The sequence below is a fragment of the Falco cherrug genome, chromosome 11 (genome assembly GCF_023634085.1).
Source record: "Falco cherrug isolate bFalChe1 chromosome 11, bFalChe1.pri, whole genome shotgun sequence".
In the NCBI taxonomy this organism is placed as follows: domain Eukaryota; kingdom Metazoa; phylum Chordata; class Aves; order Falconiformes; family Falconidae; genus Falco; species Falco cherrug.
In genome coordinates this window covers 6,873,879-6,899,600 of record NC_073707.1, presented here as the reverse complement: position 1 = coordinate 6,899,600, position 25,722 = coordinate 6,873,879, and the positions used below count along the sequence as shown (strand labels likewise).

The 25,722-nt window shown below is 43.8% G+C and overlaps 1 protein-coding gene across 3 annotated transcripts in view; it reads left to right on the top strand.

Annotated features, from left to right (window-relative positions):
- The window catches only part of VPS8 (VPS8 subunit of CORVET complex), an 85,497-nt gene that overhangs the window by 47,432 nt on the left and 12,343 nt on the right, over nucleotides 1-25,722 (top strand). For all 3 annotated transcript variants that reach the window (XR_008734547.1, XM_055724124.1, XM_055724123.1), the window contains exons 31-43: nucleotides 233-317; nucleotides 1,339-1,437; nucleotides 5,000-5,089; nucleotides 5,553-5,599; nucleotides 10,299-10,440; nucleotides 11,146-11,235; nucleotides 11,669-11,711; nucleotides 12,482-12,585; nucleotides 13,986-14,064; nucleotides 15,459-15,541; nucleotides 22,688-22,768; nucleotides 24,148-24,317; nucleotides 24,999-25,167. Coding sequence is in view for 2 of the 3 variants with exons in the window: in XM_055724124.1 (XP_055580099.1) it covers nucleotides 233-317; nucleotides 1,339-1,437; nucleotides 5,000-5,089; nucleotides 5,553-5,599; nucleotides 10,299-10,440; nucleotides 11,146-11,235; nucleotides 11,669-11,711; nucleotides 12,482-12,585; nucleotides 13,986-14,064; nucleotides 15,459-15,541; nucleotides 22,688-22,768; nucleotides 24,148-24,317; nucleotides 24,999-25,167 (1,282 nt within the window). In the remaining variant the exon portion in view is untranslated. The remainder of the gene's footprint in view (nucleotides 1-232; nucleotides 318-1,338; nucleotides 1,438-4,999; nucleotides 5,090-5,552; nucleotides 5,600-10,298; nucleotides 10,441-11,145; nucleotides 11,236-11,668; nucleotides 11,712-12,481; nucleotides 12,586-13,985; nucleotides 14,065-15,458; nucleotides 15,542-22,687; nucleotides 22,769-24,147; nucleotides 24,318-24,998; nucleotides 25,168-25,722) is intronic.

Sequence of the window (25,722 nt, the reverse complement as noted above, 5' to 3'; positions counted from 1 at the left end):
GAAAGAGGGGGGTGATAGACTGGCTGGGCTGTGGCTGATGCTGAATGGCACATGTAAACTGGAGCCACCCAGTCTGTGTGCTGAGAACCTTAATGGAAGATACTTCCAAATGCTTTTTGTAAAACATGCTGTTTTCTTTTGAGTGCTGACAAACTGTGCTGGATTTGAGCTGCCTACCTCTGTTCTGCTGGCTCAGATGAGTGTGTTTTTCCTAATATATTTTTCATTTTAGCTATCAGATATGCGAATTCATATATGAACGAGAGCTTCGCTATGACAAAATAATTGGCTGTTACCTGCATGATCCAGTGAGAAAGGTGAGTACATCTAGTGCTCCTGGCCTTTTTTTCTTTGTGGGCACAGCAGCCCTGCCTTTCTGTTGTACTTTATCTTAAAAAGTATCCTTCTTTTGCAGTTGAGTTTTCTTACAGTCAAGGCTTTTTGTGTTCGTGTGTTAGAGAGGAATTGTCCTGGTAGAGAGGAGTTGATTTCTTTAAAGCTTCAGAGTTTTAATTTCTTTTTAAATTTAAATAATGCTAATACATAAAACCTGGGGGAGAGGTAGGATTTATTGCAGATATTGCAAACTGTGGTACTTCCTTGTTTCTGCCACATCGGTCCCCTCTCTTTCCTCCCCCCTGGAAAAAGTCTCTCTGCCCCTACTATCTCTTTGCAATTACCTTCTGCATGTGCAAAAGTTGCGTGTCTGCCCCAGTTTGTGAGGTATTCTTTTCCCTACCACCAGCAGAAGTTGAGAGGGGAGTCTGGCAAACGTGAGCTCACCAGCTCCTTATGAAACCACCGTGCTGAAAGTTGTGTTGGATGACGGAGTCAGAAGAGAGTGAGAGAGAAAGATGGTAAAAACATACAGTACAGGAGAGCACGTGAGCTGAAGACAGTGCAGGAGAACCTGGGGGAGAGGCTAATGTTAAAGAGGAATGCAGGATTATCCTGGGAAAACTGACCTCCCCTCTGGCAGAGTGTTCTTTTCTCTGCCTGTGCTCCTAGCTGGAGTGATGTCCTGTCCTTTCACCCTGTGAGCAGGAGGGGGATGTTTCCAACAGTGGAAGAACAATTTTCGCTGACCTCAGTGCTTAACGCGTTTAACATCAATTCTGTTCCACATGGCGCTTTTTTTCTTTTTTTTCCCTGGCTTTTCTTCAGGAGCTATTTAGAGACGTATAATCTGGCCTGCAGATAACTTACCCTGACTTGCTGAGAGAGGACTAGCCCTGAGGTTGTCCTAAGACTGTTTGAAATGCTCTCCCTTACCGAAATCTAATGCTGTTAGTGGCGCTGCAGAACATGCTATACCATCTGTGGTTTTATGCCTTACAGGAAGAAGTTTTCAACTATATTCACAACATCCTGTCCATGCCTGGCTACAGTGCTGAAGAAAAGCAGTTGGTGTGGCAGAAAGCTTTGGAACATATAGAGGTACAGTGCATCCTAAAGCCGTGGTACCTCAGCTACCGGTAACTCCCGTTGGATCTGCCTAGTGCTGTTCTGTAAGCAGAAGTGTCGCAATGTTGAATCGCAACTGTTTAGAAAAGCGCTGGCTTTTTAAGGCTTAGTAGTCTCATTAATATAAGCGCATCTTTTAGATTCAGGCTGGCTTCCTTGGTTTCCTGGGTGCAAGTATTGCTCTTTGGATAATGGAACCTTATCAGGTCCCCTGATAAGATGACTGATGCTGAGTGTGTGCTGTGTAGCAGGGAAGGGATCCATTAGCAAGTCTTTCATCTCATGAGTGTGCAGCAGCAGCAAGGTCAGGACGTTGACATCACTGACCTCACAGTTGGTGGTATCAAATTCCTCATCTTCCAGTGATAGCAGCATTCAGCGTTGGTACCCCGGCACTTCTAACCGGGGGAAAGATGGGGTCATGACTTCTACTGTCAGACGCAGACTGTTGCTAGACTTCACTAGCTAATAACTTTTTCCCATCTCTTCAGTCTCTTTGCTTCAGGGGATGGAGATGTGTCTGAAATAATTGTCCAGTCAGTAGACACGAGGAATCCATACTATCTCTAGTTCCTGTAAGGTGGTGTCAGTCCCCTCCAGTGTGATCTGGAGTTAAGCCAGGAAAATAACTCTGTCTATGAAACAAGCAGTCATGCACTTGCCCAGACTACCTAGCAGAAAAGAGCCACAGAATTCTGTATCTGGTGAGGTAAGCAAACAATTACTGCGTACTTCTGAAAGATACAGAATACTTTTAGCCTCTGCCAGCAGCTGCAAGTAATGCGTGACTAATGAGAAAACGGACCAAGAGGGAAAATGAATCGGAAGACGATAAACAAAGAAATGCTGGAATCCAGCTGTATGACACGCAGCTTGCTGAGCTCACACCCACTCTCCAGATGCGCTTTCAGGGAATTGGTGGTGGCGGTGGTGCTGTGGCTGAGCAGGCCTGGCTCATTACTGCCTTAGCAGAGCAGCCGTGGTTCCACTGTGCTGTCCCAAGTTGAGCAAACTGCTGTCTGCTGTGCTGCTTCCTTGTCTGCTGTGTTCTTCTACTGCATCCCTTTGCTTGTGGTGGTATATACAGCCCAAATTGGCCTTATGAGTGAGTCAGCCTCCTGCTGTAAGCCTTATTTTGTGTCTTTATTAAATTACAGCTAGGTCTGCTTGCTGGGTCTCTTCAGCCTGAGGCCTTGACAATTGCTATTGCATGTTTGGGTATCTCAGGACAAATTAGAAGAGCCCCGGGTTGCCCTTCCTGATGTTTCTCATTGTGTTGTGTACTGGTTTTGATAGGCTTGTCATAGGCTAAGGCTGCCAGCTTTTCATATTGAGTTGCCTGGTTTTGTTTCCTCGCTCTGGAACCACTTCTTGATTACTGTGCAGTGTCAGAAATGTGCAGTGCCAGCTTGTCAGAGCTGCATACTTTTCTGGAGTTGGTAAACAACAGAAAATATTCCTCTCAACTTGTCCATGGCCATCCTTAAAAACAGGGTTTCTTGCACTGTTCAGTCAGTCTCATAGCCAACAGCCAGCTGCTTTTTGCAGCTTCCTCCACAAAGCTCCTGGGCAGCTCACGGGTTCTGTAGGTTGCCGATCGCGGGTGCTCTCACTGAGATGAACTTCCTCTTCCCTTTCGGCATCTTCTGTTTTCCAGGACCGCTGAATAGTACATACAGTTTCATGTGGTTTAGCAGCTTATTGGCTGCTATGGGCTTTTGTTCTTTTCTATTGCATTAATCCTGCTCTCAGACATTCAGAAAACTTAGTGGTAAATTACACTTTACCAGGGCGATGCTGTGATTTCAGGTCTTTGAAGAACTATCCTTTCATCTGCTGAGGTATGAAAATAGCAGACCAGCCTCTTCAGTTGAAACTAGCACTGTCTACAGAGGCTTTCTTGGTGATCATCTGACAGAAAGTGGGTTTGTAATCAGTGCCATACCTTATTTTCTGTCATCCTACATAGCTGTTGTTTCTTGATGTTCATCTTGAAAATAAAACCTAAGGCTTCTCTTCAGTCAAAATGCTGCTTGTGATGGTCACTTTCTGTCCTCAGACTGACACGCCTTGTGTAAGTACTGTCTCCTCCGGGGCTGTCTGCCGAAGGAGTACCGTGTTTGCAAATTGTTCGTACCTGGGAGAGAATGAAAACCCAAGCCCAAAACCTTTTGGCTGTGAGGATCACGCTGATTCAAGAGCTGCAGCCAGTTACAGGGAGGCTGGGCCAGCCCCTTCCAGCCAGGCGGTCCGATCCAGCAGCCCTGCAGACCAGGGAGGCTTTGTTCAGAGAGAGAAACAAATGAAGGCAGTCGCACTACATCCCTTCTGCATTCCTCTGCACCGCTGTGGCTAAGATCATCTGGGTCCGTTGGATTGCCCGGCCTTGTGGGATGCAGGGGTTGTGCTCCTGAATGCTGGGGAAGCAACTAACAGCTGTGGCCCACGCAATAAATCTGTGGGGTCAAGCACCACAGAGTTGCTTTACATATCCAGTATGGCAGGCAAGTTTTGCTTTGGAAACCTCACAAAATGCATCTTCTATGATAGCTCTTCTTTAATGATCGTGGGGGGCAGTCGTGCTCTTCCTTGTTGTTTCCTTCCTTGCCTTTGTCCTGGTCTGTTGGTGGCACTGGCTGAATTTGGTGCCTGCTACATCTCTCCAGAGACCAGGCTAAGACTGAGTAACTTTTTCAGATGTATTTTTTTTTCTTCCAGTTGTATGTTTATGATTTTTTTCTTTCTTTCCCACTATAACAGTTGTTTTTGTTTAGTAAAGCAACGTTTTCTCCTGCTTAGCAGGGGCTTTTGGGAAGGGTTCCCAAGTACCCAATATTGGTTTGAAGCAGTTGCTTCTCATTTATTTGGAAGCATTAAAGCAAAAACCTCATGTTCTGGGATGTGTAGACTTGTATGATATGAAGCCTCTCAAATCAAGCTTGACAGGAGGCAAACCCACAGGCATCCAAAAGATTATTTTTTTTTCCTTTTATTACAATAAATATTTTTTTTTAGGGTTTTTTTCACATCTGGATAGGTATTAGTTACAGGAAACCTGCTTTTAAACCTGTTGTTCCATTCTGTTCAAGCCAGTTAAAAGACCATTCCCATTTGACTGAGAAATTCCCTAGGGTCAGTTGAGGGCTTTGTTTCCGCTCTACTGCTGGCTCCTAGTTGGCACTAGGAATGTCTTGTTGGCAGGGGGTAAAAGGCAGTTGTCAGAAAACCTGGTGAATAATTTCCTGCCTTAAGACTGAGAAGTGGTCTTGTTGGTGTAAAGAGTTTTGTATTCTTACAAGGCCTATTGTGTAACAAAATCATTGACTTTCTAAAATGCTTTTTTACAAACTACACTTCCTCCTAATAATTTTTCTCAAAATCACTTTTTGCACGAGGGTATTCATTATTTACATTATTTTACAGCTTTCATCTAGGCAAAGATGCGGTTACAACATGAATGGACTTGGTGATACTGCATAATTGTATTGCCTGTGAAATGAGAAGTAATTATTTTGTTGTGTTTCTCTCTCCAAAGGAGTTGCTGCTGCTGAGCCCATGTAAAGCAGCTGACTTGGTAGCCATTCACTTCAGCGAGCAGATTGAGAGCATCATTACAAACCTCCAGGTAAAGTGTCAAACTTAATTGATGCTGGTGCTCCTTTACAGTGGGATTGCCATTCTTGTAGGAATTGATTGCTAAGAGTAACAGTAAGTTGTTGCTGTGTCATAAATAGAAGAAAACTATCTTGATAGCTACTCAGCTGCAGGAATTTGCTCATTTCTGTTATTTGGTCTGTTTGTAGCGTTCTGGCCATGAAAATGTGCGATCTCCAAGTTGCTTGGTCGCATCACTTGGTGGTAATGCAGTTTTTAGTTTGGAGTTCTGTATGGCTTGCACTCACAGATCAGGCAGGGCTGTTGCCAGCAAACATATCCTCTGAGTATTTACGCAAGGCAAGTGCCTAAAGCACCTTCTTCAGCAGGCACGAGCCGTGACCGGTATTTTCTTCAGTGGATATAGTTGAGGAATCACTGGTTTATAGCACGTTATTTGAAAGAGTAATACTCTATCTTCTCCTGTTGTACAGGACCAGTTCTTACTCTTCCAGTTTCTGAGGAGTCTCCTTGATCCGAGGTACGTAAGAAAATCGGGCCATTTACAAACTACAGCTTGAAAAAATGGGTTAAAATAAATTCCTTTGTATTAATAGACAACCTGAGGCCAAGATTAGGGCTTGGAAAAGGTGTCTTGCTCTTCAAACTGCCAAAATTTGAGAAGGATAGTCCAGAAATAAGTGTGGTGGGGAGTACCCTTCAGCAGAGCCCTTGCTGGCTTCTGAACTGGGCGGTGGTGTGAGTTCCACCATGTGCGGTGTGACGCTCCCTGCAGCTGGTGAGACTTCGGGCATTGTTGTACCGACCGCTTCGAGAAAGCTGCGAAATGGTTACCCTGTGCCTGAAACTGTTCTCAGCCCACCAGTCTGATTACTTTGTCCAAGGTGCCCAAGCTTAACATAAATAGAAAAGCATTTCGGTCTATTGGCATTTTTCATTTCTATTTTATTTCAGAATTGCTGCCATATTTCACTGCAAACTTCTCTTTAACCACTTGCTTGCTCCATCTGCTCCTGTTTCAGTATTTCAGCACTGAGTGTTCTCTTCCTGTTGAATTAATTTTGAGTGCTACAAGACCTTGCTTTTATTAATTTTTTATATATATTTACATATGCACAGCTCCAATTGCTTCAAGTTAATGCGATTGAAGGACAGATCTTGTTCTGTCAATTAGCTACAAATTAATTGTGCTGAGGAGGAAGAGGAGTAGGAAAAAGTGTCAGTGTTTCAGCTCCTGTTGAGGTGGAATAAAAAGCAGGCTTTGGAAGCTAGAATTATTAACTTTTTGGATTTTGTTAGATTGTCAGTTAAGGGAAAATGCTTTGTTATTTCCTGAGTTTTACAGCCATGTTTGCATGGAAAGCGTTAACTTCCACACCTACTGTTTTCTTAAGTCAAAATAAAACCAGAAATTTTGCCAAGAAAATATCTTGGTTGGGTTTTATAGGAGATAAATTATATGATTTAGTTAATAAATGAATAATTAAAAATAATAGTTGAATAGTTAAGCAGAAATGTTACCCAGCTGGGTATTAAGTAGGACCTTATTTATGCTGTGATATCACTTGCAGCAAGTGAGACCCAGTGAAGGCAGTAATTAACCTGGATTTTAATCTTATGCATAGAGCGGCTTCCATAATCTCTGAGTAATAAACATATCTAATTTAACTCTGCCATAATTAGAGCTAAATGCAACCATTTCTTCTGTAGTTATCTTCTAATCAAAAGCAGCACCTGATGTGTTCCAACCAGCAATAGGAAGCAACTTTCTGTATCTGATCCTTCGAACGATCTCTGCTTTTCCCTCCGGGGCTGGTGTCCGCAGGGTGCGCTGGGCCACGCGGCTTGTCTCGTTGTGCCTTGTGTGTCCTGGGAAAGGTTATGAATGTTCCTTTTCCCTCTGCGTTCCAACGTCCACTAGTTCTCTGCGCTGCAGTGAGATGTTCAGCATCCCGAGTACTGGAGATAAAGCACATGCTGGCTGGACTGTAGTTGCCAGAATCCTCAATAAGCAAACGAGAAGTGGGACAGTTATACAGAAAAATGAACAAAACACTAAGTACTTTGGATTCACGTGTGGCAGTGAGTGACCATAAAGCAGAAGGTCTGGAAGCCCAAGGTTTAACCTGTTGTTACTGAACTCTTGTTGGCAGTAAGAAGTTCTGTACAGATCCTAGATTGATGAAGGGGCTTTTTCTGTGGTTTTTTTTTTTTTTTTACATAACACCCAAGGCCCTGTGGTCTGTTTTCAGTGCTATGAGGCTGTCTGCTTCTAAGACCTATTAAAATGAGCTGAACTGTATCCTGAGAGAGGCAGGAAGGAGGGAGAAATCTTGTTGTGTAAGACCTAATCTGCAGGTATACCTACACTTTGCAGTATATCTATACATAAAATAGTGATTAGGTTCTGCTGAAAACATCTCTTTTCCATCAATCTAAATGTTTGTATGCTTTTCAAGCAAAATTCTTACTAAAATAAAGACCCTTAGAGCAGTAAATGAGCTTTTAATGTCTCAAATACGAATCATTGCTTGATCATATGGGGACAGGATTCATCATGCTAGTATAAATATCCTAGTTGGTGGAATTGCATTAGGGATTAATTTGGCCCATTTAATTTAGCTAGAGATTTATTTTAAAGGAGGGGGAAGGGGGGAGGGAGGAAACAGGGTTAACAGAAATTGCCTGGGGAAATTAAAACCAAATGTCATATGTTTGCATCTTACAAGCAGCCGCAGAAAATGGAGAATGTAGTGTGTATTGCTCAGCTCATTAATCACAGCCTTTGCTACATTTCCATTTTAAAGTCTTCAGGTTTTTTTTCCTCTAAAAAAGCCCACACAGTGAAGCATGCCTTTTTGCAGTGTGTGTTTGTGTATTATACCAACAATGTTAAGTTATTGAGCAAAACAGTGCTCTGGGTCTATAACTATATTAACAGATACCTAAACTTTTAGATTCTGTTACGATGGCTCTTCTCACTGATTACTGTGACACGCGCAAGGGTCGCTTGTGCCAGGCTTTGTGAGAAACCAGTGATTATCTCATCCTTCTAAGAAAGAGCGTGTCGAGTATGGCAGGGGAGGTGTTTGGCATGGTTATACTGAAGATGAACATAATCGCACAGAGCTGAGCGGGACCTGCAAGTCTCAAGATTGTTCCTTCGTTTTTAACATTATCAAAATCCAGCTTTCTTTCTGTTTTCTCTTCTCTGTTTCTTCAGTGAAATGGTTAAGGAAAACACCAGCTTGCTCATCAAGTCATGGATACTAGGTGTCAGAGTTATTTCCAGACTAGAAGTTTGCTCTGGTACTAAAAATGTATGATTTGCCATTTTCCCCATATTGGTAGACAGAGATGATTTTTAAATAGAAAGTGCTACTTTATTTAAGTCTAGCTGCAAAAAGAGTAGAACGCTCGCTCCCTTACTGGCATTGGGGGAGTTCAGAGGGTGTGTGTTGTGGGAGGGGTGGATGGTGAATGCAGGAGGCCAGAATTCAGGGTTCTTGTTTGGTCCTTCAAAAGTCCATCTGTATTTGATACCAGAACGCAGCAGTGTAGATGCCGGGGTTTGAGCAACTGTGTTTTGGACACTGTGATCAGCACCTGTGTGAGCTTTCATTTTTGGTAAATATAATTTATAATCAAGCGGTTGACATTGTAATCACAGTAAGCTGCTTTTGGATTGCTAGAGGCACGGTGTTCTCCTGGCCTTTCTTGGATGATAAAAATCCTGTTAGCTCCTGTAGCTCCCAGGGAATATAGGATCATATTGTATATCAGACCTTGTCCATCCTATGGATGTAGGGTTTGCACATCAGCACATCTCCTGATTAGGAATGTCTGTTCAGAAAGATAACAAAATGAAATACCTACCTTGATCTGTTTTCTCTCCTAGCAGGAGCTTCCCAACAGGCTTAAGAGCCCTGTTTCCTAGGCAGGATAAACTTCTGCTGTTTCTCGTCGTGATGCATTGATCCTAGAACTGCCACATGAAGTTTAGCATACAGTGGTGGTGAACTGCTGTTTGTTTTGGAGGGTTGCAGGTGCTATGTTTGTCTCTAGGAAAGTATCGTCCTTTCCATCCTAATGCTTTGAAATCTCTGGCTTCATGTTGTTCTTTTTAAAAACAAGATCAGTAGAAAACAGTCAGGACACAGGGAAAGTGATGGGCTTCAAATGAAGAACATGCAGTTCTGTTCTCTGTTTTGTTTCCCCCACATTTCTTTAATGATAAGCCAAGGGATAAGAAAATGGGCACGATTTTTCTGAATATAATATTATATATATTGTTAATTATAATTATCCACAGCCCTACCCAGAGGAGTGCCAGGTCTGCACTGCTGAGTGCTTGACCATTGTGGAAGGCAGGGAAGCACAGCAGGGGTTGGAGACTTCACCTACCTGTGTGGATTGAGCAGATCCCATGCTGGGAGATGAGGCAGATGTCTTTAGTTCCAGTTAAATATGGTTCTGTAGCGCAGCTGATTGCAAAACCCTTGAGAGAGGATGCAGCCTTTGGCTGGACAACATGCAGAGGCTGGTTCAAAACCTTACAGTGGGCTGTCTGCCCCACCAGTGACTGTAAAGTGCACAGAGTTATTGCCTCTGCAAGAGCAAAACCAAATGCACCAGTTTTCTTCTGTTTGAGAAGAGGTACTAAACAAAAATGAGGATGTTTCCCTACAAGAAGCATGATTTCATATGTCAGTGACGTAGATAAAAGGGATCACATTCTAACAGATGAAGCATTACAATGTGATACAGGAAACCAAAGAAGAATTTCAGGCATGATACGCAAAAAGCAATAAAACATTTTCTCAAACACATGCAGGGAAGGTCTGTAGGGCAAATAGACAACCGGCATCTAAAATGACCACTCAGAGACCATAAGGTTTTACTGAAGAAATTGAAGAAAATCTTTGCTACAGAATTGCTGAAGATGTGTCTGTGCTGGTATCTTTCTTCACAGGGGTCTTTGATAGCCTGATTTATACTGAAACATCAGTAGAATATTTTGTGGAACAAATGAAATGCCTACTATTAACCTCCAGCACCAGTAACTAGTAGAACCAGCATAGTTTTGCTCTTAAAACCAGGCTTTTTTACTTCTGTTTTAATGATAATAGATAACACACAATTCACTAAGGAACTCTTCTTTCCAGTCAAACTTATGGGCTAGAATCTGATTTGATTCTCCTATGCCTTTTTTATTCCAGAGAAGGCATTAATCAAGACCTGATACATCTACCACCCTACATCACTGAGCAGTTCATTGAGCTGCTGTGTCAGTACAGCCCAGACCAGGTTTTGGAGACGCTTAAAGTTCTGGAATACTGCAGACTGGAAGAAACCATCCAGGTAGGGAAGCCATATATGAGGACAGGGCTAGGGGAAGCATTCAAGACAGCTCTATCTCTTGAAAGTACTGTGAAAGTACTTTCACCTAGGTTGTGGATTAGTTCCTGGATACCCTTCTAATCCACTTCTAGCAGTTTTTCCCCTCGAGCTGCTAAACTGCCCTCCTAGCATGGTTAGCTGTATTTAATATACTGATTCTGAGTTTAGTCTCAGGACTAATAAGAAAAAAGCCATTAGTGCTCTGAAGCTACGGAGTAACTGCAGAATAGAGACTGGCTGTGTTAATGTTGATTAATATGTTAAAGGTATATGAAGTCATGGGCTGGGGGTTTTGGAAAACAGTGTTGCCAAAATTTGACGAGTGCTGGGAGAGCGACTATTTCTTCCCCTTATGAAAATTTTAACAATAATCTGTCCTTGATCTTGATTATTTATAGAAATTTTTTATGTATTTTTCTTTAAATATTTTAACGTTGGTGGTGGCAGTAGTGCAAGTCGAGAAATAAACACAGCATAGCCAGCAGCAGGGGAAAGTAGGTGTGCTGCTCAGACTGGGTAAGGTGCCTGTGAACACATGGAGACACAATCCTTTCTGACCATCTGGTCCTCATTGTCTTGTGGAGTAAACAAACACTGGCAGATTTCTTCAGACAGACATTCACCTTTTTTTTTTTTTTTTTTTTTTTTTTTTCCCTTTTAACTCAGATAACCCAGAAACATCAGCTCCATGAAGCTTCTTCGTATTTACTGGAGAAGAAGGGAGATATCCATGGTGCCTTTTTGGTTATGCTTGAGGTACAGTATGCTGAAATCCTGAATGTGTCATTTTTGCCATGCCAGCATGGCGCCACATGCCATCAGCATGATGGCCTAAGTTAAGGTTTGATGTCGTCATTACTTCTCAGTTTGTTTCCCACTAGAATCCACAGAAGCGTTTACTTTCCATCAAATAACATTATGTTCAGTAGTCTGCAGACTCAGCAGATCAGTATATTTGTCTGGCATGTCTTCAAACATCTAGTAGATAATAGATGCTGAAATTTGTTTTTCTTAATCAAAAAATCACCTTTCAGCTCCAGTTTTCCATTCCATATTTGGAAAGAGATTTAAGCTATGTTAGTCATACTGGGAAAGAAAATGAGGCCGAGCCTTTGTAACCATACCTTTTAAAAATGCTTCTATCAAGATTCTGCAAGTTTACTGTTCTGAGTTCTCTCTCTTGTTTCAGCGATTGCAGAGCAAGTTGCTGATGCTTACACAAGATGATGAAAGTAAGAGTTATCAAGTTAAACTCCATTTTCTATTAAAAAGAGATAAACACAAAAAATGTAAAGTGCATAAGCCTGATACTTGGCATAATGAGATCCTTTTTCAGGTTTCTGGGTTTTGCAGTGACTTTTTTTAAATTTATATTCACATGGCTGTGGTAGCTATTCTGATGACACTTCCTTACTCTTTTACTCTGATCTTGCTGGAGATCTAGAACAAACTGTGATGGATGGGGTTCTTTTGTGTGTGCAGTCAGCTGCCCTGTTAGCTTTTTTGATTGTGACTGGTACTCTTCCTGGCTTACCAGCCACATTTCCTATGTTAGAATCCATCCGAACTCATTACTGAGCTTTAGCAGGCATTATATATGAACAGTGATGAGAGGCATCTGGAAGTAGCTTTTTTTGAGGCAAACCTCTCAGAGCAGTAAGAATTCTGCCTACAGAAAATGAGTATATGCACAGGTGCGTTGTTCACTAGCCCAGGGACTCATGAGCACCTAATTAAATGCAGTGCCTATATTTGCTGCTTAACTGTATCCTAAACCGCAGCTAAGATCTTCCTTATTTGATTATGTAAAATGTTTTATGTGCCTATTTACGGTGCTATTCAGGAAAAGTGCCAAAAATCAGGACCTGTCTTTATAATTTAGTTGCTCACTGCAGTGAACAGAATTTAGATGAACAGAATGATTTTATTTTGCAGAATGATTGGAAGTTAACATATCTAATACTTTTTATAATTGCAATTTGGTTTTTCCCCCAAAACTTAGGCTCAGCTGAACTCCCCATGCTAGAAAACATTGAAAATACCTTAATGAAAACAATTGCCCTTTGCCAGAGAAATTCACACAATTTAGACCAGCAACAGCGAGAGGTAAGATAATAAGAAAATGTATCACTAAAATCAACAGACCTCTGCATTTTCTGAAACTTTCCCTTCATGTCCTTCTTCCTTTCCCCGTCTATTGTATGCTGATATGTCTCAAGCAGACATTGTTTTCCTCTGCATTGTGGTGTTCTTGCAGTGGTTCAGGTTTTAGACCCACGAGAGAGAAATCCTCACTTGTAAGGAAGTGCAAAAAATAACATGGATATCAGCAGTGGAGAAGCAGATGAGGCAACTTCCTTTCCCCTGCTTTCAGCTCCAGTTGCAATTTTGGCTTGACTGTCAGTCAAATACTAAAGAAGGCGTAGTAAACTTCGAGCCAACTTTATGGCGGTACAGAGCTGGTGCTGCTGTCACTGTGGCTGCAGAATGTTGTGGTTCTAAATGTGTTCACAAATCCTGAATTTAATGTTGGGGTGGAGACAATACAGCTTGCTTGAGCTCTTGCAGGAGGAACTGGGTTTGCCTGTTTCCTTGTACTGAGGTTGCGTTTCCATTTTGCTAACATCAGTGACACAGAAGGCACCTTCACTCCTAAGATTTTGTATAACTCGTGTAACTGAACTCAAAACCGAGAATGTTGTTCCCGTGTTTGAAGAGGTGGCATGTCTGGAAGTCAGGAATTCTGTAACGTCTTCTGAGCACTGTCCAGCGTATGAGGTGACCTGCTGGGTTTCTTCTCTTAAATGATTTTGCTGTGCAGCAGATGGCTGCTGTGTTTCATTGCAGAGGTGGCTGTGTGCACACCCTGAGTGCCTATGGCCCGCCTGCCGAATTGGACAGACCTGAGTCAGTCTGCTCTCACTCTGGGTCCTGTTCCACCTGCTGGAACTGCTTTGGTGATGCCTGAGTAAGGTTTGACTCTGGTCACCAAAGGAAGGACCTGCTTCCCCAGTACAATCCTATGTGAATTTTCACAGCTCCTGTATTTCACCTGGAGGATTTAGATGCCTCTCTCCAGCTGGGATCCATTTACTGTGCTACCCATTATGTAAGCAGTCTCTACACCAGAGAGCTTGCATCTCATGTAGAGAAGTAGTTGGGGAGTGAATGAATTAAATTAGATTGTTGTCATAATTCCAGTAAAAAAACAGGTGAGAATGGAGAAGATGGAGCAAAAGGAACCAAGGGTCTTCTCTGCTCAGACCCCAGTCAGATAGTGTCTTGGTCTAAGATATGAGCGATCTAGACTGAAAACAGATCCCCAAGGGCTTTGCTTTTTTTTTTAACATGTTTCAGTTCTGTTCCACTGCAGTCGTGAGAAACGTAGTTCTGTTTTCAGAAACTGGAAGTGAGTCTTTGAAAATGGACTCTGACATTGGTCATAGTTCATTTTTAGTACTGCCGTGTTCTTACTGGCTTTTTTTCCTTGCATTCAATTATTTCAGGCCCTCTGGTTTCCCCTGCTGGAGGCTATGATGTCCCCACAGAAATTATCTGGTTCTTCACAGTGTCGATACTCCGAATGTAAGTATTTTGGCTTTTGTGACTGGAAATATTAATCAAAATCTTGTGTACTGTCTCTTCTCTACTGAATGAATAGAAGAAAACTGGTTTTGACTCAGTTTGTTAATGTTCTGCTCCTGCGGTAGATCCGAACTGCGGAGGCTGTAGCGCTGAGCTCAGGTGGGTGTTCGGTAGGCTGCAGCTTCAGTCAGGCAAGGGGCTTCCATTGAGCGTGGTCTCTTTGAAAAAGCCAAGGTGCACAGCGTGTGCAAAGGCTTTCTGGGTTGTAAGTAGGTTGCAGTCTGCACTTCGGGAACTTGAAGTGATAATACACTGTCGTCTTCCATGCCTAGCCTTTTTGTGTGCTTAGCCCTGCACCTATTGTATATTATATATCACCAGAACTCAAACACACCTGCTAAATTCTCTACTCCAGTTCTAGTACCCTGAATCTGTTGTGGGTGTCAGCAGCACATCTTGAAAAGACTCCCTTTATGGGAGACTTAAGACTAGTTAAAAAGGGGCTTAGATACTGTGGTCTTGGGGCAGAATAATGTCTTTTGGTCCGTTCCAGCCCTGTGCTCCACAGTGATTGTAGTTGTGCATGGTTAAGGATCACAGTGTATTACAAGTAAGTGTGGTGACTATCATTCCATCCATCCTCACTCTGTTTATTTCCTTCCACTGTTAGCTATAGCTGGACTCCTGGGGGTGGTCTTGCAGAGATCAGCAACCCAAAACTAAAAATTGGCCCCCTCTTCCCTCGATTCATCTTTTCCTCTAAATTCAGAATGTCCTCTAGATTATCCGTTTTTGGGAGCTAATGCCTGCAGAAAAGTAATCATCTGAAGTGATACCAGCAACGATGACGGGATAATACATTTGGATCCTGCATAATTGTTTTGTTTTCATTCCTAATGTGCATGCTTCCCAGACTGCTCTAACTGGCTAATTATCCCCACAAAGAAGCTGAAGCGCTGGGTCCATGCATATCTGAATATTGGCTCTTTCTCTGGGAAATTTGGGATCTAGTAACAGGTGTCATGAAAAGGTTAATGCTAGGGACTTTTAGAGTCTGTGGGGCTATAATGTGGACAAGGCACCCAAATTGGTTTTTGGTAACAGTAGAAAAAGTGAATGACAATGCCGCGAAGTTAGTCTCAAAATATGAACATTTGCTGTAGGTAGGGTGTGGGAGGGGAATGGAGAGGCATCGTGATATCAAACTTTTAAATATACTTTCTGATACAAAAAGCTGTGTGTTCTTAGTGCAAAATGGGCAGAAGAAAAAAATAAAAGCCGTTTTCAAACTAGAAAACATGAACTGAAATAAAACTCTTGGTGTGTAAGTCCAATCTCTCTTTATTCCTTGAATCCTAATAAACTGCTGGTGGATTTTATGTTTGATATTTCAGCTTTGAAGAGTTTGACAATGCAAGTGCTGAACAACATGGCTGCATTTATCGCTCTTCCTTCAATCCTGCAGAGAATTCTACAGGTGAGTTTCTGAAAAGCAGCAGCTTTTACCAAGCTGTGCCACTCCATTATTGGGAAAAGCAGTTTTCAGGTCACTGCAGATCAAATTGGCTAATTGTCTGGTTCAAAGTACTTCAGTAAAAGTTCAGTTGGTGAGATGTAAGTTAGAAAAGCTGATAGAATGGTCTGGGAAACTTGAAGACACTTCAGAAGGCGTAGACCTGTGATAAGTTAATGGAGGTAATTTCTGCAAACCAAGTAGGGTATTATCTCAAAGGCTGCAATTACTTAGAACCGAAACTGAGAAGTTTTAGGGCAAAGCCACCGTGAACTTCTCAAAACTTGGAACTAGATTTGTTGAAAGCCATTTAGCTAAAGCTCTGGGGTGGACAGTTGTGAAAACACTAAAGGAAAGTTTGTAGGCTTTGAAGAAAGAGATCTGGGCCATTTTGATTGACAGTGCAACGTATTATTTTCAAGATGTTTGTGAGTGAGCAGCGAATGTTGTAGAAGAGCTGATTTCAAAACAGGATCTTGGGTTGAGTGATCACAAGAGGATATGATTTGTTAATTTGCAAAATAGACAAAAGATGAGGTTGGGATTTAATAGCAAACCTTTAGAAATGCAGGAAATGAATTAGAAAAATTGTCTGCATTGCAGAGTGGAATGATTGAAGGGTTGAGCAAGTGTCGAATTACTCTTCAGTGTTTCTATTCCAGATGAGAGATGAAAATGTAGAAAGGGGCTTACAGGCTTCCCAGGGTGAACATGCACCTCTAGCAACCTATTAGTTTGATCTTAATATTATGCATAATCTTGGATTTTGGAAAAAAACGTGATTAATGACAGTGGTAGGTGTTGTAAAAGAGTGGATAGAAAGCATGATCAAATGAAATGTGGTTTTATCAAAGGTAGAAAGTGTCGGGCAAACTTAATGGCTCTTCAATAACTTATTTCGTCTGGTTTTAACCGGGGCATTAGAAATAGTTTCCTATTGGGCTTCGTTTGATGTTTAAAGTGGGCAGGAACTGATACAGCAGCTGTGAACGAATGAGCAGGGAGGTTGACAGGGAGGTTTTCCCAGGTTGTGTTGAGAATTACCAGAATGGGGTGAGAGGCACACCAGCCACCACTGTGAAGATAACGCAGCTGGGAGGTATTATGGTGTGGAGGGAGACCTTGTTCTCCCTTGGGATGAATAGAGATTCTTGGTTGCAGTCTTCGGAGATTCCATGCTATTTCTGTTCTTACAGACTCTTTTAGTAGAAATAGAGAAAAACCCTTTTCTAGAGGCTGGCATTTGTGGCCTGGAGGCAGCAGATGAGTGAAGTGTATTTGTCAGTTGTACAGGGAAGTGCTTTGTGTGATGGCACTATTACGTTGCAGAGGCTAGTGGGATGCTTGCAGTGCATCAGATGGAGGACTTCTACTAGGGACAGAAATGTGCAAGGCATTATTTAAAGAAGCATGTGCAACTCTGGTCACTGGATTTGAAGGCAGAGGAAAATTGTTCCTGCTCATTCCATTTCCCTGGTCAGCCTTACAAATTCAGTCTGTAGAGATTTCAAAAGGCAGATGGTTTTGTACAACTAGAGCAAAAAATGGGGAGAGATGATGACGACTTAAAACGCATTCAAAGAGGATGGAACTCCAGGTAAAGAACATTGATATCAGAACTTCATAAAATAGGAGTAGTAATTGGTACCTTGTAGCTCAGAAACAGGTGTAGAGAAAATAGGGTTGCAAAACTCATTAGAGGATTCTACAGAAGGGATGGTGGTATTTGTTTACAGGATTTCTAAATAAGTTGACTTTGCCTCTTAACACTCATTCTTTCATAGATTTCATTCACTCACTCTCACATATTTGCTAATGCCACAGATGTATGGGAATGAGTGATCTGACCTGGATCACTTGTGGGCACTAGAGAGGGCGTCAGCCCCTCACTGCATCGCTGGGGTTCCTCTGACTGATGATGACAACTTAGGTTTGGACAGCTTAGGTATGTCCTTTAGAAGTTGCTGGCTGTTACAAGGTGGGTTTTGCCTCTGAATCTCACTTAAGCTTCTGTGAGTCATAGGCCAGGTTGCTGCACGTTTTGGTTCCTTGTTTGGAACTTTGGGTTGAAATACATATCTGTAGTCTGTTCTCCTGTTGGGCTAACAGAAAAATGGTCTGTGATATTCTGCAAACTTGCCATCCTTCTCACGTTAGGACATGGAGTTTTCCACTGATAACTTGTTCTGTGATGGGCGCTTATCAGTCTGCTGCCTTCCTTGCTTGACACCCTCCTCAGCTTTGCAGCTGGGAGCAGTGTCCTTTGTTACCAAGTCATTTAACACTTTGTTCTTGTGCTTAAAACCATGCATTTCCATTCGTACTGCCTTCACACCAGCCTTTATTTCTGGGTATCTGGGCTTGCATTGCTCTAGGTCAGTCTTGGTTGTGTGTTTGTAGCTGTGTTGTATTAAACTATTGCTTCAGGGCTTGTACCAGGTGCCTGTGGAAGGTTTTCTTTGGGTTTTATTTTGGTGCATAGCTTGGCCCTTGCAAGAACGTTGCTTTGAATTCAGCTGGGAAGATGATGATGGAAATGTCTGACTGTGTGGCCATGTCTTTGAGTGCCCAGCTCAGATGTTCAGGGGTCCTGAACCCTTGCCATGTTTGGGGTCAGGAGGCTTCCCCGTGTTAGACAGCAGGGACCACCAGAGTTTTTCCCTCCCTTTGTAGTGTGACCTGTCATCTGCTCCCTTGGATTACCTGGGAAAGCCATTTAAGTGCCCTATGGCGAAGAATCGCAACATGGCATGCATACATCGTATTTCCCCAGAACCTCTGTCTCAACAGCTCTTTCTCAGCAAGAAAGTTCTCTATTTTTTTAGCCCTGGGCGGGTATTCCTTTTGCAGAGCTCTGTAGTTGCTCTTTGAAGCCATATAAAATTCTAAACCCTGGTGCCAAACTTTTGCCTCCAAGCAGTATGTGGGGCCTCGTTCAAAATGTTAATGACGTGCTGCTCTAATTGTGACCATAAGTAAATTCTTAAACCAACTCCTCTGGGCCCTGGAGAGCTACAGCCTTTCCCAAGCCCTCCAAATATTTCTGTGAAACCCAGAATTATAAGCAGTGTTTGTCTAAAAATGCCCTCAAAACCTGTTCCAACAGAGGTCAAGTCTTGGTGGGAGAGCGTAGATGCACTGGAGCTGCAGGTCTGGAAGGTAGAACAGCTGCCCAGGAATTAACTGGGGGATTTTTTTGTAAGGTGGATGACAGCGATAAATGGAGGTAGATTATCTTGTCTTTTCTGAAAAGGAATTAGAGTATTCCAATTTTAGTGGACTGTTTTTCTTCCTCGTCTGGGCTTAACTGCTTACAGATGACACCTTATGCAAATGTTAACTTTGCAACCAAAATGCTTTGCTAAAGGGCACCTTGCAGAGGGCTGTGCCCAGGCTCCACAGCTTTCACAGAAAATAGGTAGGCTCCTGGCATCTGCCTATTACAGCATATTGATTCAACTCTATATAATTGAAGTCATATGAAATAACAATTGATATATTTATGTTCTTGCTCATCCTCAATGATGCTGTAAATAGGAAGTCTGAAATAACCGTGTTGAGGGGTACTAGAAGAACTCTCTTGAGCATGAAGAAAAATTCCATGTCATTAAGGATGTAAGTACTGTCTGAAGAGGGCTGAAAGGTTGCATGTTAATTCCCTTACAAAGCTATAATCCTTCATTAAATATTTTGTAAGTAGATGCAGCTGATGCCTCCTACAAAATGGAGAACTGGAGAAGCCAGAAATTTAAAATCTACCTGTAGGAACCCCAAACTGAGGAAAGGAGGAATCTTTGAAAACTGTTCCAGAGTGGAAGCAGAAAGATGCAAAAAGCCTTTGCCTGAATTTTTTCCATCCCTGCCTGGTTTTTTTTCTTTCCAGTCCTGAAGGTCAACGCTGGGATTAGTTTTATGTACAATAGTTGCTCCACCCCCTTGCAGATGGGACAAGCCACAAGTGAATGCGTTTTCTGAGTTCATAGTGCATTTATTCACACAGTTCTGCAAGCGCTGTTAGCAAAGAACGTGCTATTTACTGGACCTGGGAAGAAATTAGAAATGGAGGAGACAGAACTGGCTGAAAGGCTGCATGAGCACCTTTGGCTTGCGTCTGGATACCTGCCAGCTTTTCCAGATGTTGGTAGAGGCACTGGGCAATGAGTTTGGCTTTGGCTTACCACGCTAAGCGTTGCCGTGTCCCCAGGGAAATACCAGCCTGGAAACAGTAGCTGTGATCTGTTCCTGGCAAGGTGCAGCTGACTTATTAGTGTGCCATCCCATACAGTATATTTGGAGCATGCATAAATTCCAAACTGAGACAAATTTTATAAGGTGGAATTACTGAAGCATATTCCTCCGAAAAAGTAATTGATCCCGCAAGGCTTTTGTGACTAAAGATTTGGGGTGTGTGTGTGTGTGTGTGAAACAGCACATTGGAAGAAAGCATTATAACTTCCTGCGGAAAAGTGAAATTACAGCTCTGGATTTCATGCTCAGGGCAGGTAGATGGCCCCAGCCCAGGCGTTGAAGCACTGGCTGCTGGCTGCCGGCAGGAAACGTGCATCAGCTGCACTGCTTGCACGTGGCTGCCAGGCTCGGTACAAGGCTTTGCTAGACCATATGCCTCCTCTTCGGAGAAGGGTCCACTCTCTTCCTACCTGTTGTTTAGAGATAATCAAGTGCAACTTCAGAAAAAATGAGCAACCGAAAGTTGGCTCTCAGACTCACGTTCCTTCTCTGCAAAGCTGTAGGTGGCTTTTCTATTCTTCTCTCTTCTTCGTATCTCCCCTTGCTCCTCTTTCTCTGTCCAGAGAAGAAACAAGTTGCTTTGAACATGCAGCTTGGGAAGTTTGAGTTGCTCATAAGTGGTTGCACCTGTATAGTTTGTGAGTTGCCTGGTTGAGTTTCCTTTGCCATATTCTTGAGTGCTTTAAAAGGAGAGTATCTGGTGGATACAAAAATAACTTGCTCTACGTTACGGATCGCGTTCATGCTGCGTTCGAAGTCCTGAGTTCCCTGTTGCCCTCCATAATTCATATGGTGACTCAGTGTAGTGTACTTTCTATGCTGTTGCTTCTAAATTATGCATGGAGAAAGAAAACTTAAGTGTTGTTTGAGGCTGTACTGTTCACCTAGCAAAAAAGTAGCCTCTGCAGCATGATGAGCTCTTCCGTATATTCCAGATCTACAGCTGGTTTTGACTCAAGTGCTATTACTCAGTGCTGTTTTTATTTAGGCTTGAACGTTGGCGTTTCTGCCTGTCATACTTCTTCCTGAAGACTGTTGTTCAAAAATTGCCTGATGTGCATTCTATAGCTGTTCTGGTGATCTCTCTGGGTGTCTTGCGACGTAACTTCCATGCTGCTTCAGTTGTCTTTGTCAACTTGCTTTTTCACTCTTTATTCTCCTTTCTCTCCCTCACTTTCAGTCCCAGCATGGAATCAGCCTTGCTCCTACTCTTTCTTACTCATCTCATCCAGAGCCTGTTCATCCAGCTATTTCTGTTCCTGTTTCCACCATCTCCATCATTTTTCTACTCTCTAGGTTAGTTTCCTTTTCACGTCTCGCCAGTCTATTTTTGCCAGTGTCTTGCCCATTCTACCAGGCAGCTTTTCTCAGCTTCCCCCAGTATCCTCCCACCGCCTCCCAGCAGGTCAAATGCTTTTTTCCCAGGTCCAGTTCATTGACTGTCTGTCAGCCTTGGGGGTTTGTGTGTTACACAAAGGTGAATTCCCCTGATCCTCGTCTGAGGTGTTCCCGAATAGACTTGTGCTGGTTGCAGGCACGTCCGTGCCTTGCTGGTGCCCACTTGGCATGGGGAGGGCACAGCCTTGTGCTTCTGCACGTCAGACTGTCCGGGCCACCGGGAGAGAATGAGCCTGGGCTGCACGGTGTGGGTCACACCACTGCAGTAGCCAGTAGTAGATCCTACTGCTGACTGAACTCTTCCTTGCTTCCCGTTTACGTTAGACAGCTGAATCCCGGTTGGATAGGCAACAGCTTGCAGAACATCTTCTAGTGAAATACCGCGGCGTTGTCGTGCTGCTGCTGCAAAGATGCGTAGGAGGAAGCTGTGCTCCTGGCACACGCATGTTGGAAGTGGTGCCCTGGTGCATTTTGGCAGGGAAAGGCACCTCTGCAACTGCGTGGAGAGACCTCTCTGGGTCAGTTCTGCCCAGGCTGCCCTAGTGCTGGTGGCTGCGAGGAGCTGTTGGCAAGTTGTCACCGTGTCGGTGGTTGGGCAGAGGTATTTCCTGGCATGGTCCAGCGCGCCTGTGAGCAGGAGCCTGGTCTCTTGTGCAGCAGGCCTGGCGGGAGGGAAGGATGCTGCAGAAGTCTCTCCCCTCTTCCAGTGCTTTACCCATTTCCCTGTTTGAGGGGCTGTGCACTGTCACAGAGAGCAGCTCCCAGAGGGCTCCTTGCTAAGCTCACCCCAGCACGGGGGCGTGCACACTAGACCAGGGTTCTTGCCCTGCACTTGAGTGGTGCTTCAGAGGGCGCTGGGGTGGGTGTGGGGGAGAAGGGGATGTTTGGTTTGGAGCCAGCCTAAGGAAGCTGGTTGAGATGCACCAACGCGATGAGTTGTACCACAACCCTTTGCTTGTGCTGCTGGGACATGGAAATGAAGCCGCTCAGGGCATGTAGAAATCACCCCTGCAGCAACAGAAGATCCCCAGACCCCTGCTCCCTAGATGATGTTCGTCATCGGGGATGTGACACCAGGCTTGCCCGGGACTCCTGCGTACTGCGCAGGGTTGCTCAGGACTCCTGCATACTGCTGTGCAACTGCACGGCCCGCTGGATCTGGCTGCTTTCAACCTGCTGCTGAGGGGGTGTGGAATGAACTTGGGGGCGACCTGTGGATGCTCAGAGACCGAGTGAATTGTCCTCTGACCTGGGCAGCAGCACCCTGGCAGGATGGGGCCTGGAGCCCTGCAGGCAGCCCCGGAGCTGGCTGCCAGCAGACACCCATAGCGGTCAGTGTCAATCCGGAGTCGGAACTTCTGTTTGCAATGCCAATCTGGAAGAAAAAATAATAATAATTTAAAAAAAGCAAGCCAGAATGGTCATATCTTGTGGTTCAGCTGCAGTTTTAATTTCTTCATACAGGATCCAGTTTATGGAAAAGGGAAACTTGGAGAAATTCAAGGACTTGTTCTGGGAATGCTGGACACTTTTAACTATGAACAGGTAAGTTGCACGCATTTCTGTTCTGCCCACTGGTGTATACACGGACTGCTTTTATAGCTGTCTTGCCTACTACTCTCTCTTGTTTGCCATTTCTCCCTGCAGGGCAAAGTAGATGGGCATGCAAGGGATTTATATTTTTGTGACTGGGGGAGGGGAATGAATCTGTATTGCTCACAGACAGATTGCAAGTGAAGGGCCTGACAGGTACGTGGTGAACACCTCTGTAGTTCAGTTTTATGTTAAATGCGCTGGAAGGATAAACATCTGCTTTTTCTCCGACTCATCCTGCAGTTTGAGATTCAAAGGCACAAAACCTGTATGTTTTAAATAAGCTTTTTAAATCAGGCTGTTTTGCCTCTTCCCAGTGGTAATGCTGCACTTCCTTTGTCACCGGGTGAGATTGCACCTTTATCTCACTCCTGCCTTGCCCTGTCCAGTCTCACATCCCAGGCAGTCTCCAAACTTAAAAACCTCTTTTTTTTCCCCCAAACTGAATGCACAGTCTTCCTCCAAACTCACCCTCCCTTGTTCTGCCTACCACATGGCTGGCACTACCGTTCTAGCCACTGCTCAGGCCTCCGTGCAGCAGCAGCCAATTTAAAAATAAAACGGGGAGTAGCTTTACTGTAGAGGGCTGAACATAAAGAGCCGTTATCTCTGTTTAGTTCTTGATAAAGGTCTGCTCTGAGCAGCACAGCTCCTCTGTCATTGCCTGGCAGTTGTGGATGCTGTCTGTACCAGACATCTGGACTAGGCCAGATGTGAACCACTGGTGCAGGCTCTGCAGCCTTTTGTGAGTTGGTGCTACAGAGCAACTTTTGTGAGTTGGACCAGAGCACCTACACCTGATAGCTGTTGTTGCTGAAAGAAGCACCGATGGCTAAAAACTGAGGGTATTTTGCTTTCTTCAGCAATGGAAATCTCAGTTGGGAAGAACTAGCTAATAAGATGTTTGGGGGTTTTTTTGTATTTTAATTGTGATAGTGCATTTGGGCTTTGATTTTTATCAGTATGTTTCTCCTAAAATGGGGCATGTAAGCAGTAGATTACCAGATAGAGAGGGGGGGAAAAAAGGGAGGTCTGGTATGGAAGATAACAAAATGAGCCTACTGTGTCTCTCTTAATGCTCTTTGGCAAAAATCAATAAAGGGTTTATCTACTTAAGAGTGAAAAGGTATTGCCTCCATTAACATGCGATGAAAGGATAAGTATTTTGAGGGCAGCGGCTAGAAAACATATAAAGAGAAGCAATTTTGTTGGGTTGATTTTGCTCTTAGTAATCTGCTAAGCTGCTTGTTATGAAGAATTGATCAGAATGGAGTTTGCGGTCTGGAGATGACAAGATGACCCAGTTATTTTGTATATTGTCTTCCACACAGACCCTTCTAGAGACAACTACAAATCTTTTAAACCATGATCTCCACTGGTCCCTGTGTCACCTAAGAGCTTCTGTCACTAGAGGGCTTACCCCAAAGCAGGATTACTGCTGCATTTGTCTACAGCAGTACAAAAGAAGGCAAGAAACTGCTGATGAAATCATTGTTTTCAGGTAAAGTTAAGAGGTATGGTCACAGCTGGGATCACCTTACTAGTTTTAAAAGGGGGGGGGGGGAAAGGGGAGGGGGGGGGGAAGCTACTGGTCTTTGACTTGCACAAATAATCATGTGTATTCCTGTGAGCATGTACCCCTGCTCCCTTGCATTGTAAAGGGGCTGGCTAATCAACTCCATCAGAGCCAGCCTTCTTCGCATGCAGCCAGCTCTGTCTCTGCTGGAAAGAATTGCCTTACGCTTCTGTGAGAGCTGTTCAGTAAGCTGTCAGCTTATCTGTCATCTCTCCCAGCAGTGCAGTTTGTGCAATTACAGCACCCTGGGTTCATTCACCGGTATTCGTACATCTCGGATCTACTGCAGCCCTGACTGCACACTCTGTTGGCGCCTCCGATATTCCTCTCTGTGACCAGGTGGCTGTAAAATAAGACAAAATTATTATTACCTTATTATTACGATCTGTAGCTGTATCAGTAAATGGGCATCTGCTCTTCTTTTTGCAAGTCTAGAACTACTACAAGAGGGTGTGGAGGTACAAAGGGAGCGTGTACGCTGCCGCTCTGTCTTTATGGAGAAGCAGCCTTGTTTTCTGCTGACCAGCAATTTCCCCTCCGATGCATAGAGCTGTCAGGCTGCGTTACCCTGCTCTCTCGCACCTAGCAGAACTCTTCTCTTCACAGCTGTGGCCACTTGTACCATTCGCTGTGTCTGCTGAGTAAAGAGTGTGGGACGGTAACTAAAGGCCTGATGAGGTGGATGTGCTATAAATGCAACTCGAGTAACAAGGCAGGAAAACTGAGCGAGACCTTCTCGGAGCTAAAAAAAGGAAGTGGAACAGCCTTGGCACAGGTAAGGTTTGTGAGGTGGTTTCTCTTCAGGTAAACTTCAAGTGGTGCTTACGGCGGACTTCACGCCTTTGTGTCTTTGCTTCCAGACAAGCCCATGATCGGTAACTGTCAAACAGTATCAGCAGCTAACTAGTCACGGTTATGAACGTCATCTTGTTTTGGCGTGGGTATAAAGAGCTGTGAAGGTAATGGTGATGTTCATCTAGAAGGTCTGGGAGGTGCTAGCCAGCGTGAGGGTGAGCTGCGTCCTTGCAGCTGGTTGTCTGCTGGGTGGATCCGCTGCTCTGTCTTGTTTGTGAGAGCCTGGGACGGGCCGTTGGGGACAGTTCCTTTCAAACTAGTTTTAGGTGTGTTTTTATACAAAAATTGTATTAAAAGCTGGTGTTTTCCTTGTGGCTGGATCATGGAGCCTCCGTTCTACCTTCTTAACAGATAACCTGGCTCTGGGTAAAAGACTTGGAGTTGATTTGCCTGGCTGAATGCTTGCACAATGTTTTAAGAATGCAAATGCATGTAAACAAGATCAATGCGGCTGGATTTGGGTGAGAGAACAGAT